The sequence below is a fragment of the Ostrinia nubilalis genome, chromosome 1 (assembly GCF_963855985.1).
Source record: "Ostrinia nubilalis chromosome 1, ilOstNubi1.1, whole genome shotgun sequence".
In the NCBI taxonomy this organism is placed as follows: domain Eukaryota; kingdom Metazoa; phylum Arthropoda; class Insecta; order Lepidoptera; family Crambidae; genus Ostrinia; species Ostrinia nubilalis.
In genome coordinates this window covers 14092257-14107324 of record NC_087088.1, presented here as the reverse complement: position 1 = coordinate 14107324, position 15068 = coordinate 14092257, and the positions used below count along the sequence as shown (strand labels likewise).

At 40.1% G+C, this 15068-nt stretch overlaps 2 protein-coding genes across 3 annotated transcripts; one reads left to right on the top strand and one right to left on the bottom strand.

Annotated features, from left to right (window-relative positions):
* The first annotated feature begins 185 nt into the window (after positions 1 to 185).
* LOC135088203 (E3 ubiquitin-protein ligase Topors) lies at positions 186 to 4837 on the top strand. The gene is made up of 5 exons (XM_063983121.1): positions 186 to 649; positions 922 to 1146; positions 1760 to 1929; positions 2766 to 2996; positions 3340 to 4837. The coding sequence occupies exons 2-5, from the start codon at positions 931 to 933 to the stop codon at positions 4835 to 4837; spliced, it is 2115 nt and encodes a 704-aa protein (XP_063839191.1). The 5' UTR covers positions 186 to 649; positions 922 to 930.
* A 2643-nt stretch (positions 4838 to 7480) lies between these two features.
* LOC135073513 (mitogen-activated protein kinase p38b-like) lies at positions 7481 to 14889 on the bottom strand. Of its 2 annotated transcripts, none has more exons than XM_063967701.1 (10): positions 14806 to 14889; positions 14564 to 14707; positions 14264 to 14400; positions 13295 to 13488; positions 12922 to 13031; positions 12720 to 12844; positions 12255 to 12334; positions 10950 to 11071; positions 10030 to 10160; positions 7481 to 8274 (listed from the first exon to the last, which is right to left on the bottom strand). In XM_063967701.1, the coding sequence occupies exons 2-10, from the start codon at positions 14665 to 14667 to the stop codon at positions 8195 to 8197; spliced, it is 1083 nt and encodes a 360-aa protein (XP_063823771.1). In that variant the 5' UTR covers positions 14668 to 14707; positions 14806 to 14889; the 3' UTR covers positions 7481 to 8194. The 2 variants fall into 2 exon arrangements, with proteins under 2 accessions (XP_063823771.1, XP_063823778.1); XM_063967708.1 differs by lacking the exon at positions 12255 to 12334 and adding an exon at positions 11961 to 12040.
* Between the last annotated feature and the right edge of the window lie 179 nt (positions 14890 to 15068).

Genomic DNA, 15068 nt, shown 5'->3' with positions numbered 1-15068 from the left:
TTTAACCAGAAGGTTGCTCCAGATGGATTTACAAAAAAAATCATCATAAGCACATCACTAGGTATGTCATAAATGGACTCCGTCCAATGCCGTTATATCCATAAACAAAATTAAAAAGGCAATATTTTTTTAAATTATTTTTCTCAGTGACAGCAGCTGCTGATCAATGTTTTTTGTTGGACATTATAGATGACCCACGCTGAACTGTCCCACCAAACTCAATGACAGGGGGGCGCTACCATCGTTCAACTATATGGTTTCCAACATGGCAAAAATCTGAACCAGCGATCCGGTATTGACGGTGGCGCCCCACTGTCAATGTCATCGACAGGACAGTCCAGTATTTTGGAACTATACCTACTCTGTAACCATTAATGTGTTTGGTTGTTTGTTCGGTGGATTATTATTTTTCAATTCTCGCATTTTTATCAATTTGGTTCTGGTAACTTATAGTATCATTTGGTTACAATGGTGTTACTTCGCCCGTCTAGTTGTATTATCAATTGCATGTGAATAGCTAAAACATTTTTACGGTTACACTCATCACGTCACAGGTTCTAGGGAAATCTGTCAAGATCACGCACATTGACAATAAAAAAATAGTTATGCCTTGATTGATATCATTTTATCCCGCATCTTCGGAGCTAAGGTAAGTTCAGGTTTTCAGATATATTGACGTTCATCCCATTAATCTATTGATTAATGCCCACGCTTATAAGTCAGCTGTCCCACTGAAAACATTCTACGTACTTCGTCTAAAAATCTTGTATTGATCTATAGGCTCTTCTGCCCAGAGCTGCAACCTATAGTGACGTACTTTTCAACGTTTTTTTTATACAAATAGCAATGAATGTTTTTCAGAAACAAAGATTCTCATGAAGCAATTGCAAGCATTAATAAAATTTACTTTTCATTTTATAGATATCAAACATGGAAACAGTATCAACTCCAATGCAAGATGACAGCTCTGGAGCAAATCCCAGCAGTGCAAGTGTTAAGAGTGATGACAGCAGTCCACGGCATGAAAGTGGCAGAGGCTCCCCGCCCCCCAATTGTGCCATTTGTCTGGGCACTTGCAGAAATAAATCATTCACAGATTCTTGTCTTCATCAATTCTGCTTTAAATGCCTTTTAACATGGAGCAGGGTAAGGACAAAATTCATTCATTCTGTTTCGCCTACTTAATTAACAATTTTCAATGTGATAGGGCAATCCATATTGTAGGCATCCATAACTTAAAATCAATACTTTGAAATCACTTGAAAATACCATTCCTCACTTGATACATAGCCAAGAGGATATATCATACTTTTTGCCAGTGACAACCTTGCTTAGTTGTATTTCTCAGAATATTATGAATGGGAATACCTAATATCTGGTTAAATAATTATGAATGTAAAGCATGTACTTTAATTTTTAGATTGTCATGAGCAACAAAATAATTAGAACCAATGTGGCGAAAGTGATTACAAAACATTTTGCAATTAAGTTTTAACTTACAATCATTATACACTTGTGTGTACTATTTTCAAGAGTTTCATTATACAACCCAATCAAACTGCACCTCCTTGCATTTTCCTCGTCCATAATAGAGAGCCAATGTGACATGGCTGTCAGGTGACATCCTAAGGGATTTACAATCCAGTTGATTTGTCTTTTGGCCACTCTGGCCCTTGTAGTCTGATGTTCAAGCTGTGATCAGCCACAATTACAATATTTTAGAATTATTAAGTAATTACATTACAATTACATTTTACAGGTAAAAGCTGAGTGTCCACTTTGCAAACAAAACTTCAGGTCTATTATACACAATGTACGTTCCAACCATCAGTATGAAGAGTACATGGTGGAACAGCGTCAAACTGAAGAGGCGCTTGAAAGACTCGACTTTGAAAGTCTCACTGCAAGCACTCGAAGGTTTAGATACAGGTACTCAACTTTATTTATTTTTTAATTCGAATGTGAAATTTTAAATTCTTAATAAGTGTATACTTTAGAAATGGGTGTGTTCTAAATAGTTGAATTTTAATGTATACCTGTGTATCCGTTTCTTGCGCTGCTCGTTAGCCCTGTAGGCCTAGGATGCTAACACCCGTATTCACAAACGATGCTTGCTTAAGTGAAGCAGCAAATCGAACGCACAGTGTTGAATAGAACTCTGTGATTGGTTCGTGTGTCACCCTGTGCGTCCACGCGCACTTTGAGACCTCATAGTAATGTTTGTGAATACGGGCTTAAATGTAGGCAGATGATAAATTTGATTTTGGAATAAGTATTACTTTATTGCGGATTGGATGATGAGTCCATAATAATATATTAGTCTAAAATTGTTGTTAAGATTTTATCATTTCGCGCATCCTAACAAGATAGGACCTCATATTGACCATAAGCCACCAAGGTAGGGCTTAACTGAGCTCAAAAGCCAAATTGTCTAGACATAGGGTAAATGGTACTTATTACCTGAAAATGTAATATGTACGAACTTATTTAAGCAGCTAGGAAACTCTTTAACTAGCTTAGATTTAATGCTTCTCAAACTACTACTTGTTTGCCTCCTGTCACATAAAAAAAAAAAGTAAAACAACTGAGTTAAATCCCCAACATAATTGCTCACGTTTCCCACATAATGGCGAGCTACAAAACTAGTTTGAAAAGTCCCAGTTTCAAGTCGTGTAATTCACGCTTGCTGGCTCAGGGAAGCGATGGCTTGTATATTACAGCCATGATTTTCTAAATAAATGACACTCATGTTTGTCTTCGGGCAGGACGACGCTCACGCTGCCGCGGCGCGAGACGATCGCGATCCAGCAGCTGCTGCTGCAGCACTACCCCATCATGGCGGACGTGTTCCCGCCGCCCGCGCCCCGCACGCTGCCCGCGCGCCGCCGCCGCTCGCCCGCCGCCTTCCGCCGCACCGTCTACCGGCACAACCTCTGGGCGCGCCCGCTGCCCGACTTCACCGGCCGCTTCCGCGACTGCTCGCCCGAGTTCTACAGGTAACTGCCAACTACTGGCTAGTCGGCCGTTTGGTGTAGTGGTTCAGAACGGACTACTATGCCGAGTCCCGGGTTCGATTCCCGGCCGGGCAGAAATTGAAATGATGAATTTTAATTTCTGTGACGGGTCTGGGTTTAAATATGTATGTATTTAATAAAATAAAAAAAAGTATATAAGTAGTATATCCGTTAAGCTAGCACCCATAACACAAGCATTGAGTTGCTTACTTTGGGGCTAGCTGGCGCTGTGTGAAATTGTCCAAAGATTTATTAACTACCCTCACACTGCGCACGTGATACGTCTCCGAAGCGACCCTCACCACCGCTCGCTCTTTGTCTTTAGGTACAACGACTCGCAGATGCACCGCTTGGTGCCGTGGCTCAACAGGGAACTCCACTATCTCCTGAATGAAAACATCGGCCATATATCCTACGTGATCGCACGGATTCTGGAGCTCCTGCCCCAGTACCACGTCAACTCGACCGAGTTCAGGGAGGCCATGCAGGTCTACTTCCGCGACCGAACCGAGCACTTCCTTCACGAACTCTACTGCTTCGCTTCGACTCCGTACGACATGACCGGCTACGATCGCAACGTCCAGTACACGACGGACACCAGGATATCCACGATGGTCAACGAGGTGATATCGAGCTCCGAGTCGGAGGCCAGCGTCGACTCGGACATCGTGATGGTGTCCAGCTCGGGGCCCGCCGACCCGCCGCCGGGCCCGTCCCGCCCGCCCGCGCCGGTGTATCCGCAGAACTACATTCCCCAGCCCGCCGCGAACAACGTCATCCCCATCGAGACGATATCGCAGTCGGACACCGACGACGACGACGAGGTGATGGTCGTCGGGTACATCAAGCCGCCGCAGGACCGCACGCCCGAGGTCGTCGACCTGCTCGGCTCCGACAGCGACGTCATCGTGCAGGACGCGCCCGCGGAGCCGCAGCCGCAGACGTCCGAGGCGCAGGAGGCGCGCCAGGCGCCGCTCGTCAAGCTGATACTGAAGAGGCACGCCATGGACGCGCCGCCGGACTCCGACAGCGACGACAGCAGCTACACGCCGCCGCCGCGCCGCCGCCGCCGCCCGCGCTCCGGCTCCGCCACCACCTCCGACACCTGCCGCAGCACGCCCGAGCCCGCCGCCCCTGCCGCGCCCGCGTCCGAGCCCGAGCCCGCGTCGTCGCCGCGCGAGAGCTCCAGCTCCAGCTCGAGCTCGTCGTACGCGTCGTGCGTGTCCTCCGCCTCCTCCTCGCCGTCCCTGTTCATCGACACCGACACCCCCTCCTCGTCCAGCGAGGAGGACAGGAAGAGGAAGGCGCCCCGGAGTAAAAGATTAAAACGGAAACGAGACGTCGATCCCTCGAGCGCCGAGAGGAGGAGCAAATCGCGCAAGTCGCGACCGCGCCGGGACCGGCAGACGGCGAGGCCGGAGAAGGACAATGCTGGAAAACGCAAACCCAACTCGGGGAAGGCAGCGAAGGCCGCGAGGAGGACCGAGCCGGCGCCGGCCCCCGCGGAGGAGCCCGCCGCGCCGGAGCCCGGCCCGAGCGGCAGCGGCGCCGGCGGCCGCAAGCGGAGGGCGAGCGAGAGCAGGAAGCGCCGCCGACCGAGCCGCGAGAGCAAAAGACTGAGGAGCGTTGTTAATGTTATGTATAATACTACAAAAAAGAACGGCGAGGCGAGCTCGAGCGGGGGCGCGGGCGGGGGCGGGGCCGGGGGCGGGGGCGGGGGCAGCCCCGCGGCGCCGGGCGCCAGCCGCGTGGCGCGCGACTCCGACTCCGACGACGACCTGCCCCTCAACCTCACGGTCCAGAAGACCTATCTGTCGCTGTGAGGCTCGTCATGTGATAGTAATGTATGATTATATCAGAAATGTGTCAAAGATCAATAAATACGAAAACAGATTGAAGGCCTCCGTATGATTGCCCGATTTTATTTTATTATTTATAAACTTGTTTTAAGACTTTCGGAAGACGCGCCGAGCCGATCCACCGATGATGATCTCTTGACACGACTCTGCATCACAATAAATGTTATCGAGTTCGATTCGAACGTTAGCTTTACTGTAAAAAGATTTTAATTGTAATGACTACGGATACGAGTTATTCTATAGTTATGTATATTGTATGTACTGTTTATTAAAGTTATTTTCTAGCTTATATCTTGTGAATATCAACCACAGTCTGCGCTTTGAGAAACTCGCCCGTTTTGTGCAGGTGTGCAGTGGCAACATGCAACGTGGGTGTTTCGGTAATCATTACTTAAATCACAAAAATGATCCTGTATTATGAACGCCATTTGATTTGCTAAACTGAACAAAAAAAACATTGGCATTATAAAATTAATCTACTTAAGTTGAATCAAGAGAATGCAAGCTTGATTGAAGTGATATCTTTATTGAAACAAGTGCATACGAGTGTTACCATGAATGGCCTGTCGGATTATACATTTTCATAATTTCCATTGTTATTTTGTTTTGATATACGGGTATAAAGTTTTATATCACTAGAATTGAAAATGAACAATACAACATGTGGATTGAAATTCAAGTGTCTTTTTATTATTCCTTACATAAGTAAATTAAAACCATATTCTCCTATGTTACCTACAGTTTCTTTATACCGGATACAATAGAAAGTATGTTTGTCGTGTCTTAACGTAACTGGAGGAAAGTAAAGAAAATGCCACATAATTTATCCTGGGAATCAAGTCTTGGACAGATCACTTGAGTTGACTCTAGACTTATAATCATTAGATCAAGGAATCACGGGAGCATGTAGGTAGTGCATTGGGTATGTAACTTTAAAAATACAATAACTAGGTATATTATGTAATCGATGAAAAATGTTTGTAAATAAAACGAAAGGATAGGGTAAATCTATATATTGCATCTTTTCAATCCTAATATTTATAAAATCAATAACTATACATTATAGTAAAATAGGCACGTCTACGGTACAAACTAACAAATTGCTTCAGAATTCTTTATGATAGTAAGGTGCTTTATCGTTGCTTTATTGTGTTCCGTCGACTTATAATTATTTTAGGGTACTTAAAATATGTAATACATAAGGGACGTCAAGGTAACATATTTAATTTTATTTATGTAACAGCTATCTAACTTTCTTTAGTACGAATGACATTTTGGTAATCTTACGGGGTAACTTAGTTAATCAAATACAATCTGTCACTAAAGGCGCAAAGACTGCTCCGCGAAATATATTTTATGTAAAACAAGTGGGAAGACTCAATATCATAAAATGTTTTTCTATATCACTATGGTATGGACTAGAAAAAGCTCACTGCAAAAATCAAGCCATACATGAATGTGGACGCCCCAAAACATTTCACGGATACTATACATACCACCATAACTAAGATACCCACTCAAAGTGAACAGTACTACTCACTTTGGAATAATACGTAAAAATATATCTATGTATGTTAATGGATCATAAAATGTTCAAGCTTTTATAATACATATTTTATCCTGAAGCGAGTACTTAAGTTTTAAACTAAAAATAAACCTACAATAAAAGAAACAGTTGTGAGAATAATGAATGTAAAATAATTCTTGGCCGATTCGAAAAGGGATTTTTACATGATGTTTAGGTAGGTACTTGGTAAGTGCAGGATTTCATTATGTACGAAGTCCAACTGTTCAAGGTATTAACATTACACAAAGCTAAAAATACGCGGCTATACAATATATTTCATCTAATTGTTTAGATTACTAAGAACATTGAATTTTTATTTTATTATGCATATATTTTGACACTGCGGTCATTCGAAGTGCCACTAATGGGTAAGTTTCGGCGATGGGTACGGCCAGTAAGCAACAATTTCGCACAGCGTACCTACGTTTGAGGAAAATACAAAACGAAACGGATTATTTTCAGTGTAGACGTGAATGAAATGGCATTGATGATTTCTTGAAGTTCCTGTGTTGTTAATACTATCCTAATCTGTACATGATAAAATATACTTTATTCTTACATACTAGATACTACTGCTTTATTATATTAATAGACAATATGAAAGTAAAATCTGAGCAAATATATAAACTCTTTGCAAATTGATTATTTTTCGTACGTTTAGGTAATTGACTTTCTTAAAATATTACGGTATCGCCTATATTGTGCATTTATACTCACACCCATACAGGGAAATATTCTAGGCGTTTATACGGTCTATGCTTAGTGATGGTACTTTGCAAATACATTGAATTCCAAGATCATTAATATATAAATTAAACCCTTTCAATTACTAAAAATATGCTCCTTAAAACTAAAAATACAATAAAGGATTATAGCCATTGTTATGCACGCTATTACTACGTTAAATAAATCTACGTAAGTAAATATTATTAACTTTTCTACTACATACTCTCGTAACACATAAAAAAAAAAAAAAAAAAAAAAACACATAATTATTATTTCCCTTGGCCATTAAAAACCCTGTATGGGCAGTACAAAAATAAAGTTCATATAATTTTTAATAAATTTTAAAAGCAAACGTAGCAAATTATTAATTTTAGCACCAGCACAATTTAAGCCTAGGCGCAGATCATCGATTTTTCGTCGGCCGATAGTTTAGTCGGGCCGTTGATCAGTATGGGCATGTATGGATGTGCGCACATTACACCGATTTGATTTGGCCGATTCTTCATACAAATTAAAATCGGGCCCAACTATCGGCCAACTAAAAATCGGTGGTCTGCGCCTAGTCTAACACGTTGTGTTATTTTATTTCAAATCTTGAAGTGAAGCACAATATGACGCACAGTAATTTTTATCATCTATTGGTCATTAATTTGTACAATAAGACTGTTTATAAAATTTTACATTCACTGTCGTTACAATATAAAATGGCAATATGTATAATAATTATGATTTTCTTAGTCAGGTAATTGTATTATTGTAAGGGATCAGCACTCCGTCGGACCTTAGAATAAATCGGCACAAACATTTCACGACCAAATAAAAAACACTGAACAGCAATGTTTCTAAAGAAACCCCCATTAAATATTACGTATCGTGTCTACACTTTACGTAAATAACTTTTGAAGTTTGGGGTGTACTGTATTTTGAAATGTGCAGATAGAAAAAATATGCGCCAATTTACTGATAGGTCCGTTTTAAAATAAGCATAATAATACACAAACAAAATACTCGACGAATACATTTTGAAATTACGACGGGTTGACTTCTACTACAGTGTTCATGTGCTGAGGATGAGGCTTGAATTCAACAACTTCCTTCCATACAAGTTCTGGAAACAAGAGAATCGTAGTTTAAAAAGCTATCTTTGTAAATACGCTCATTTGTCTATGGGCGGGGGCGCTAGAGATATCTAAGAAATAGCGCATGACATGCTTCCCGAAGTTATTTCTTTTCGGACGAGTTTGACTTAACTTGAAAACGGTCCAGTTAGTTACTTTTTGTAGGCTTGAATAAAATACAAGAATACTGTATATGGTATGGATGCAAATGAAAATCATAGTGCGAAATCAAGAAGATTAAAACACACCGACTGCTGTGAAGATGAAGTAGCACAAGAAGACAGTCTTCCTTTTTAGATATCTATCTACTGTAAAGTAGATGTTTCTGGTGTATCACTTTGGCAAGCATGCTGGCATTTCGCTTAGCGTGATAGGTACAGAAAAATTCGAAACTTCGAATAAAGTTGTTGTGAATAGCCGCCGCGCCGCGCTGGTGCGACTCACTATAGTCAAGCTGATGAAGCTAAAAGATACAAGTTTAAGATCGTTCAGCCAACCGGATCAGCAGGTGAACAGAATTGCTAAAATCAAATTGTAGTGGGCGGGGCACATAGCACGTAGAGACGATGGCCGTTGGGGCAGAAAAGTTCTCGAGTGGCGACCACGGGCTGGAAGACGTAGCGTGGGTAGGCCTCCGACGATCTGGTAAGGGTCGCGGGAAGAGCCTGGATGCGGGCAGCGCTGGACCGTTCATTGTGGAAATCCTTGGGGGAGGCCTTTATCCAGCAGTGGACGTCACTTGGCTGAAACGAACGATAAGGCCCAGAACACACGGTGAAACGCAATTGCAACGAAACTGCAACTTCTATAGTCTATCCAATATAGCTTGATTAGAATGACAGCTGCCATCAAAAGTAACGACATAACTTTGTAGTAGCGATCAATGAGAGCTAAATATTGGCGGACAAGAAATAATTCACGTCTGACCTACAAACAATATTTTCGACGACAGTGCTTCCAATAAAAATGTTAATTTCGTGTAAATGCAGCGTTAAATTACACCAATAAGTAGTAATTCGAAATTATAAAAATCAAGCTAGAGTATTAACGACGTCTCTACAAGGTTATCTCGAGTTACAAAAATGTTAGTGTTGGGACATATCGACAAATGTCATATTAAATTAAAACTAATTTTTTAACATATTTAACAAATTTTTTTTCTAACGAATTTTTTAACATATTTAAGTCAAGTTTACGTTTTTCTAAATGTTCACTATTAAAAACCAAAAAACATTTCATTATTAAATAATCAAACATCGGAAATCAATCACCGGTAATTTTTTGGGTATTCATAGCACCGTTGCTCTAGAAGAGATGCCCACCGCCCTCTAGCGAGAGGAAAAAACCACTGAAGAACACTGATGATAATGACTACGACTTAGGTTGTACACCCTTGACATGAATTTTAAATTTTACTGTCTTTAAATTTGAATCATAATTGTCATTTTTATGAATAAAGATATGAAGAAAAATTGGGTGAATTTTTTTATATCATTTTTTCGAAAACTTATCGATACATCTATGTGAACCGTACGAAACATACACAGCACTAGTCACATTCGTTTGACAGCCGTCATTCTAATCAAGCTATATTGGATAGACTATAGTTACTTTTGAGTTACATCTAAGTTTCTGCCATAGATTCCGTTGAGAGACCACACATGACGCGACCATTTCCAACCGGTTTCAAACTGGTCTGGGCCTAAGTTTAAGTAAAAACAGTAAATAAACATGTGTGCGCTCACCCTTCCACTTGTCGACGGGCAGGTCCATGTCCTCGAAGCTCTGGTCGTAGGGCACGGAGTCGGGCTCGTCCGTGGGGTCCGCGTACTGCGCCAGGTACTCGTGCGCGAGCGCCTGCTCCGCCGTTATGCGCCTATAAATGTGGTAAGTTTAAAGTTACTGTATTTGAACCTTAAGTCCGGGGAATAAGGACACAAACATACGCCAAGCTTAAAAAGCGCTTGCTCCTCCATTGCGCCTGTAGAATATTCATAAACAATAAGTTTTGTCACTGTATTTGAACCTCAAGTCCGGGGAATAAGGACGCAAACATACGCCAAACTTAAAAAGCGCTTGCTCCGCCGTTATGCGCCTGTAGAATATTCACAAACAATAAGTTTTGTCACTGTATTTAAACCTTAAGTCCGGGGAATAAGGACATAAACAGACGCCAAGCTTAAAAAGCGCTTGCTCCGCCATTTTGCGCCTGTAGAATATTCATAAACAATAAGTTTTGTCACTGTATTTGAACCTTAAGTCTAGGGAATAAGGACACAGACGCCAAGCTTATAAAGCGCTTGCTCCACCGTAATGCACCTGTAGAATATTCATTAACAATAAGTTTTGTCACTGTATTTGAACTTTATGTCCAGGGAATAAGGACACAAATAGACGCCAAGCTTAAAAAGCGCTTGCTCCGCCGTTAATTAATTAATTATTGTATTTCGTCCTAAGTTGATAATAGGGAAATTACCACTTATCAATTTAGTCAGATCTTTCAATTGGTTTATCAATAAAGACTAACACACTTACTAATAAAACATACACGCTCGTTGAACAGTGTTTTAAATTGACGTTTAGTATGGAAATGCCATTTTAAAACAGTGTTCAACAAGTGTGCAACTTTTTATTAGTAAGGGGGTAAGTGTGTATGTATACTGACTTGTCAGCGTCGAGCTCCAGCATGAGCTCCAGCAGGTTGACGGCGAGCGGGTTGGCGCCGCGGAACACCTCGCGGAAGTCGCGCCGCTTCAGCGTCGGCAGCGACTGGATGTAGTTCCGCGCCTGCAGCCAACCAACAATGAATAGCGTTTCTTTACACCAAAATCATTATCATCATTAGGAGGCGTAATGTGAGTTTACGTCAAACGCATTCGATGTCGACTGCGTAACAAAGTGACATTAAATGTAGACGGATTGTACAGCGCCCCTAGCGGAAACTTTCAAGAACTAAAATCTTGATATATTTTTAACGCGCTCGCTAGTGACGACGTTTCATGTAAACTCACACTAAGCCCTCAGGACACTTGTGTCCACTATAGGAGCTAACCCTCTCTAATTTACCAAAGCAAATGGAGGCTCACCTAACTAAATCAATGATTGATAAATTGGAAGAGGAGGCTGACCTCCATTATACTAATCGCATCCCACCTTTTGTTCCTTTCAACTCCTTCAGGATTTTGTTTGGCCTAGAATCAAACCCACCCAACGACATTAAGTTTTACGATACACTTCTAACTAACATAGGTAACAGAAAATTTACAACATTTATTCATAATCCAATCCAAAACCAAAGGAAAGATTGATTTCACACTAAATATATGTCTCGTCTACACAAGTACATAACAAAAAATATGCAAATGGACAAGTACAATGACAAAGACACATACCAACTGTTCTAGCTCACAATGATCCCTCATAGTATTAATTCATAGGTTGTTATGTAAATCTATTCTGAGCCAGACATCAATGTAATAATAGAGTATTTTTTTAATTTTCAAATGTAATATTCACTGTAGATTTGAATCTATTTACTTCACTCTATTCAAGATTTCAAAAAAAGGAGTTGTACTTTTGAGCTTAGCCTAAAAATATTGTCATTATAGAAGTGACTGTATGTACAACCAGCATTAATTCATTAATAAGCTAGTTTAATAATTGTTAGTTCTCTTACCTCTTCACTAATTATTTTATCGATAGTTTCTTGGTCAGGTTTTCCGCACAAAAATAAAATCCTTGTAAGATGATCAATATCTGGCGCACAAATGTTAAGGTTAACAAGCACCAAAACTTACACAAGCCACATGTTCGACAAGACAAAACCACATCAATTAAAGCGAGTTAATCAAAGCTATGTTATGTCTGCTATAGTGTCTGTCTAAACCTATTGAAGTAAATTTTATTGGTTTTAACTGGTATTTCTCCATTTAATAAGCACAATTGTCCCATAATATAGAAGTCTACTTACAGACTCCGAAGATATTTTCTGCATGAACTCCTGACTTGGCGTTCCAAGTACCTCCATGATTAAATTCAATTGATGGATATCTGTCTTGTCCATTAAGGTTGAAAAGCAAATAAAAATCAAGGGGTTATCTATAAAACTACAGATTCTCAAAAACAATGCTTCAGCAGTAATTATGCAAGTAACCTTGCAATAATGACTGGCACATACTGAAGTTAATGACTTTGTAACTAATATGACTAGTAGTCATGAAATAATATAACTAAAGATTAGTTTTTATAATAACACAGTTCAACTAGAACACTTTCCCCCATTCAAAAGGGCCCAATATTTTCACTTTTATAAGTAACCCCAGAAACCAAATGTATAAAATACACAATTTTAATGTGTATCACAACATAAAATAAACTTGTAGATCCTGATATAAAATTTGTGTAAAATGTTGTATGTTATGTGTAAAAAGGATACGGTCAGAACCAGGAAACAGAGTTCTGCCAGTCAGCAGTTCAGCCATGATGCAGCCAACGGACCAGATGTCTACCGTCTGATTGTAGTGCATCCAGTTCAACATTATCTCAGGGGCTCTATACCATCTACAAAGTTGATGCAACTAATATTAAACTCTTCATCTCAGTTAATTTAGTTATAATTTAAATTTTAAATATCATACCTGGTAGCAACATATCCAGTCATTTCAGTTTCTGTAGGACGTGCTAGACCAAAATCTAAGATTCTCAGTTCACAATCTTCATTGACTGCTATGTTTGAAGGTTTCAAATCCTGTTAGAATATCACATAGTTACAAACTGGAATAATACTCATAATAATAACTGTCAGAAAAATGGATTTTTAAAAGTTCAGAACTTATAATCAGTAGCGGCGTAAGGGGGGGGCGGTGGGGGCGGTCCGCCCCGGGTGCCAAGCATCAGGGGGTGACACAAGTCGCGCAGATTAGTACTCACTGAGTAATCTGCATGGCAAATCTGCAGTCTATGTCCATGAAACGGGGGGGGAATTTTTAAAATACAGTGTATGCTGCTTACCCGATGAATGATTCCAGCAGAATGGATATACTTTAAGCCACGTAATATTTGATAAACCAAAAACTGTACATGATCATCAGAAAGTTTTTGTGTTCGAATTATATTGTTTAAATCGGCTCCCATCAAATGGGTTACCAAGTAAACTTGCTGGAATTCTTCTAAGGTCTTCTCTGGGCTAAATACATCAAGAAGACCTGCAAACCCAGAATGCAAATGTCAGAAAAAAATCCAAGAGCCTAAAAATAATAAATGACATTGGGAACTTTTTGCCCCACTTTTCGAAAAGTAGCGGACACAAACGAAACCTATCACAGATGATACATACTAATATCCAATGAATTTCCGTGCATTTTTTTTTCTCTCTTATATGGGAATATTGAGAAAATGAAGTTTTAATATTTTATTTTATTTTACATTTAGGTAATATTTTTGACGACCTCCGTGGCGGAGAGGCGCACACACCGGTTTTCAAGGTGTGCCGGGCCAATCCTGAGGTCCCGGGTTCGATTCCCGGCCGGGACAATATAGAAAACGATCTTTTCACATTGTCTCTGGTTTGGGTGTGTTGTGGTTCGTCGTTCCCGATTTCCATAACACAAATGCCTTAGCTACTTATTTTGGGTTGGAGTAATATATGAGATGTTGTCTAATATTAATTTAAGTATTTATAATATTTTATTTATATTTTTTATTTATTTATATTATTTTATTTACTTTTATTGGTTACTCTGCAATGCCAAACAACATAACATGTAAAAATATCAAATCATTTTAGGAAAATATATTTTTAACTTAGACTCGTCATATCTCAGAATTCCCATATCTCACAACATAGCGCTTTAAGTGAATATACCTACAAGTATAAAGCTTTGAAATAAAATACGTTTCATCTTTGTCCGCCGTGGGGCATTTTCTCATATTAAAGTTCCCAATGTCCTTTGTTTACAATATTTTTAAGGAATTTCTTACCAATAATATTCTCATGGTTCATATGTTTAAGCATACGAAGCTCACGGTAAGTCCTTTTAGCATGTACAGCTGATTGAAAGGGTCTTGCCAACTTCTTGATGGCAACTTTCATGCTATGCAAGGTATCAAATGCAGAACTGCAAATAAAGTATGTATTATAGACCAACACGAAAACCAGTTCCGCCTACGCAAGGGCAACGTACCGAAATCTATGAGACATTGCAACATTTTTAATAACTTCTAACAAATAAAAATAAACTTTGGCACTGCGCCTAAGGCACTTCCACAAACAATACATACCAAACCTGACCGTAAGCACCGGAACCCACAGGCGTTAGCATTTGGTACCGTTCTGGCACGATCCATTCCGTTTTGTTGATTTCTACTTTGTGAAATCGAGGCATTTTGGATTTGTTAAAGTGACTTAATTCCTGACCCGTATTACTGCAAAAAAATCAGTTACGTATACACGCAGGTAAATTCCAAAATGGATACACTGATTGTTAAATAAAATCTACAAATTATTATCAAAATGCACCAACCAAAGCTGCACAAAACCTTTCGGAAATAATTGACGTTTCCCTTTGACGTCTGTCACTTGTCAGGGGAACACCGGAAATCGTTTTTTTTTTTAAGCTTACGTCTGGATCACAGGTCTGGATACATCTTTCAGTTTATTCTGATACTTAGAGAAAAAGGAAACTGGAGTAGACTTTTACGTGATAGTATCATGGTGGTCATGTCATGTCCTCCCCTCTCTTTCTATCTTACTTACTTTCTTGTACTCTTGGGCGCTTGGGGATAT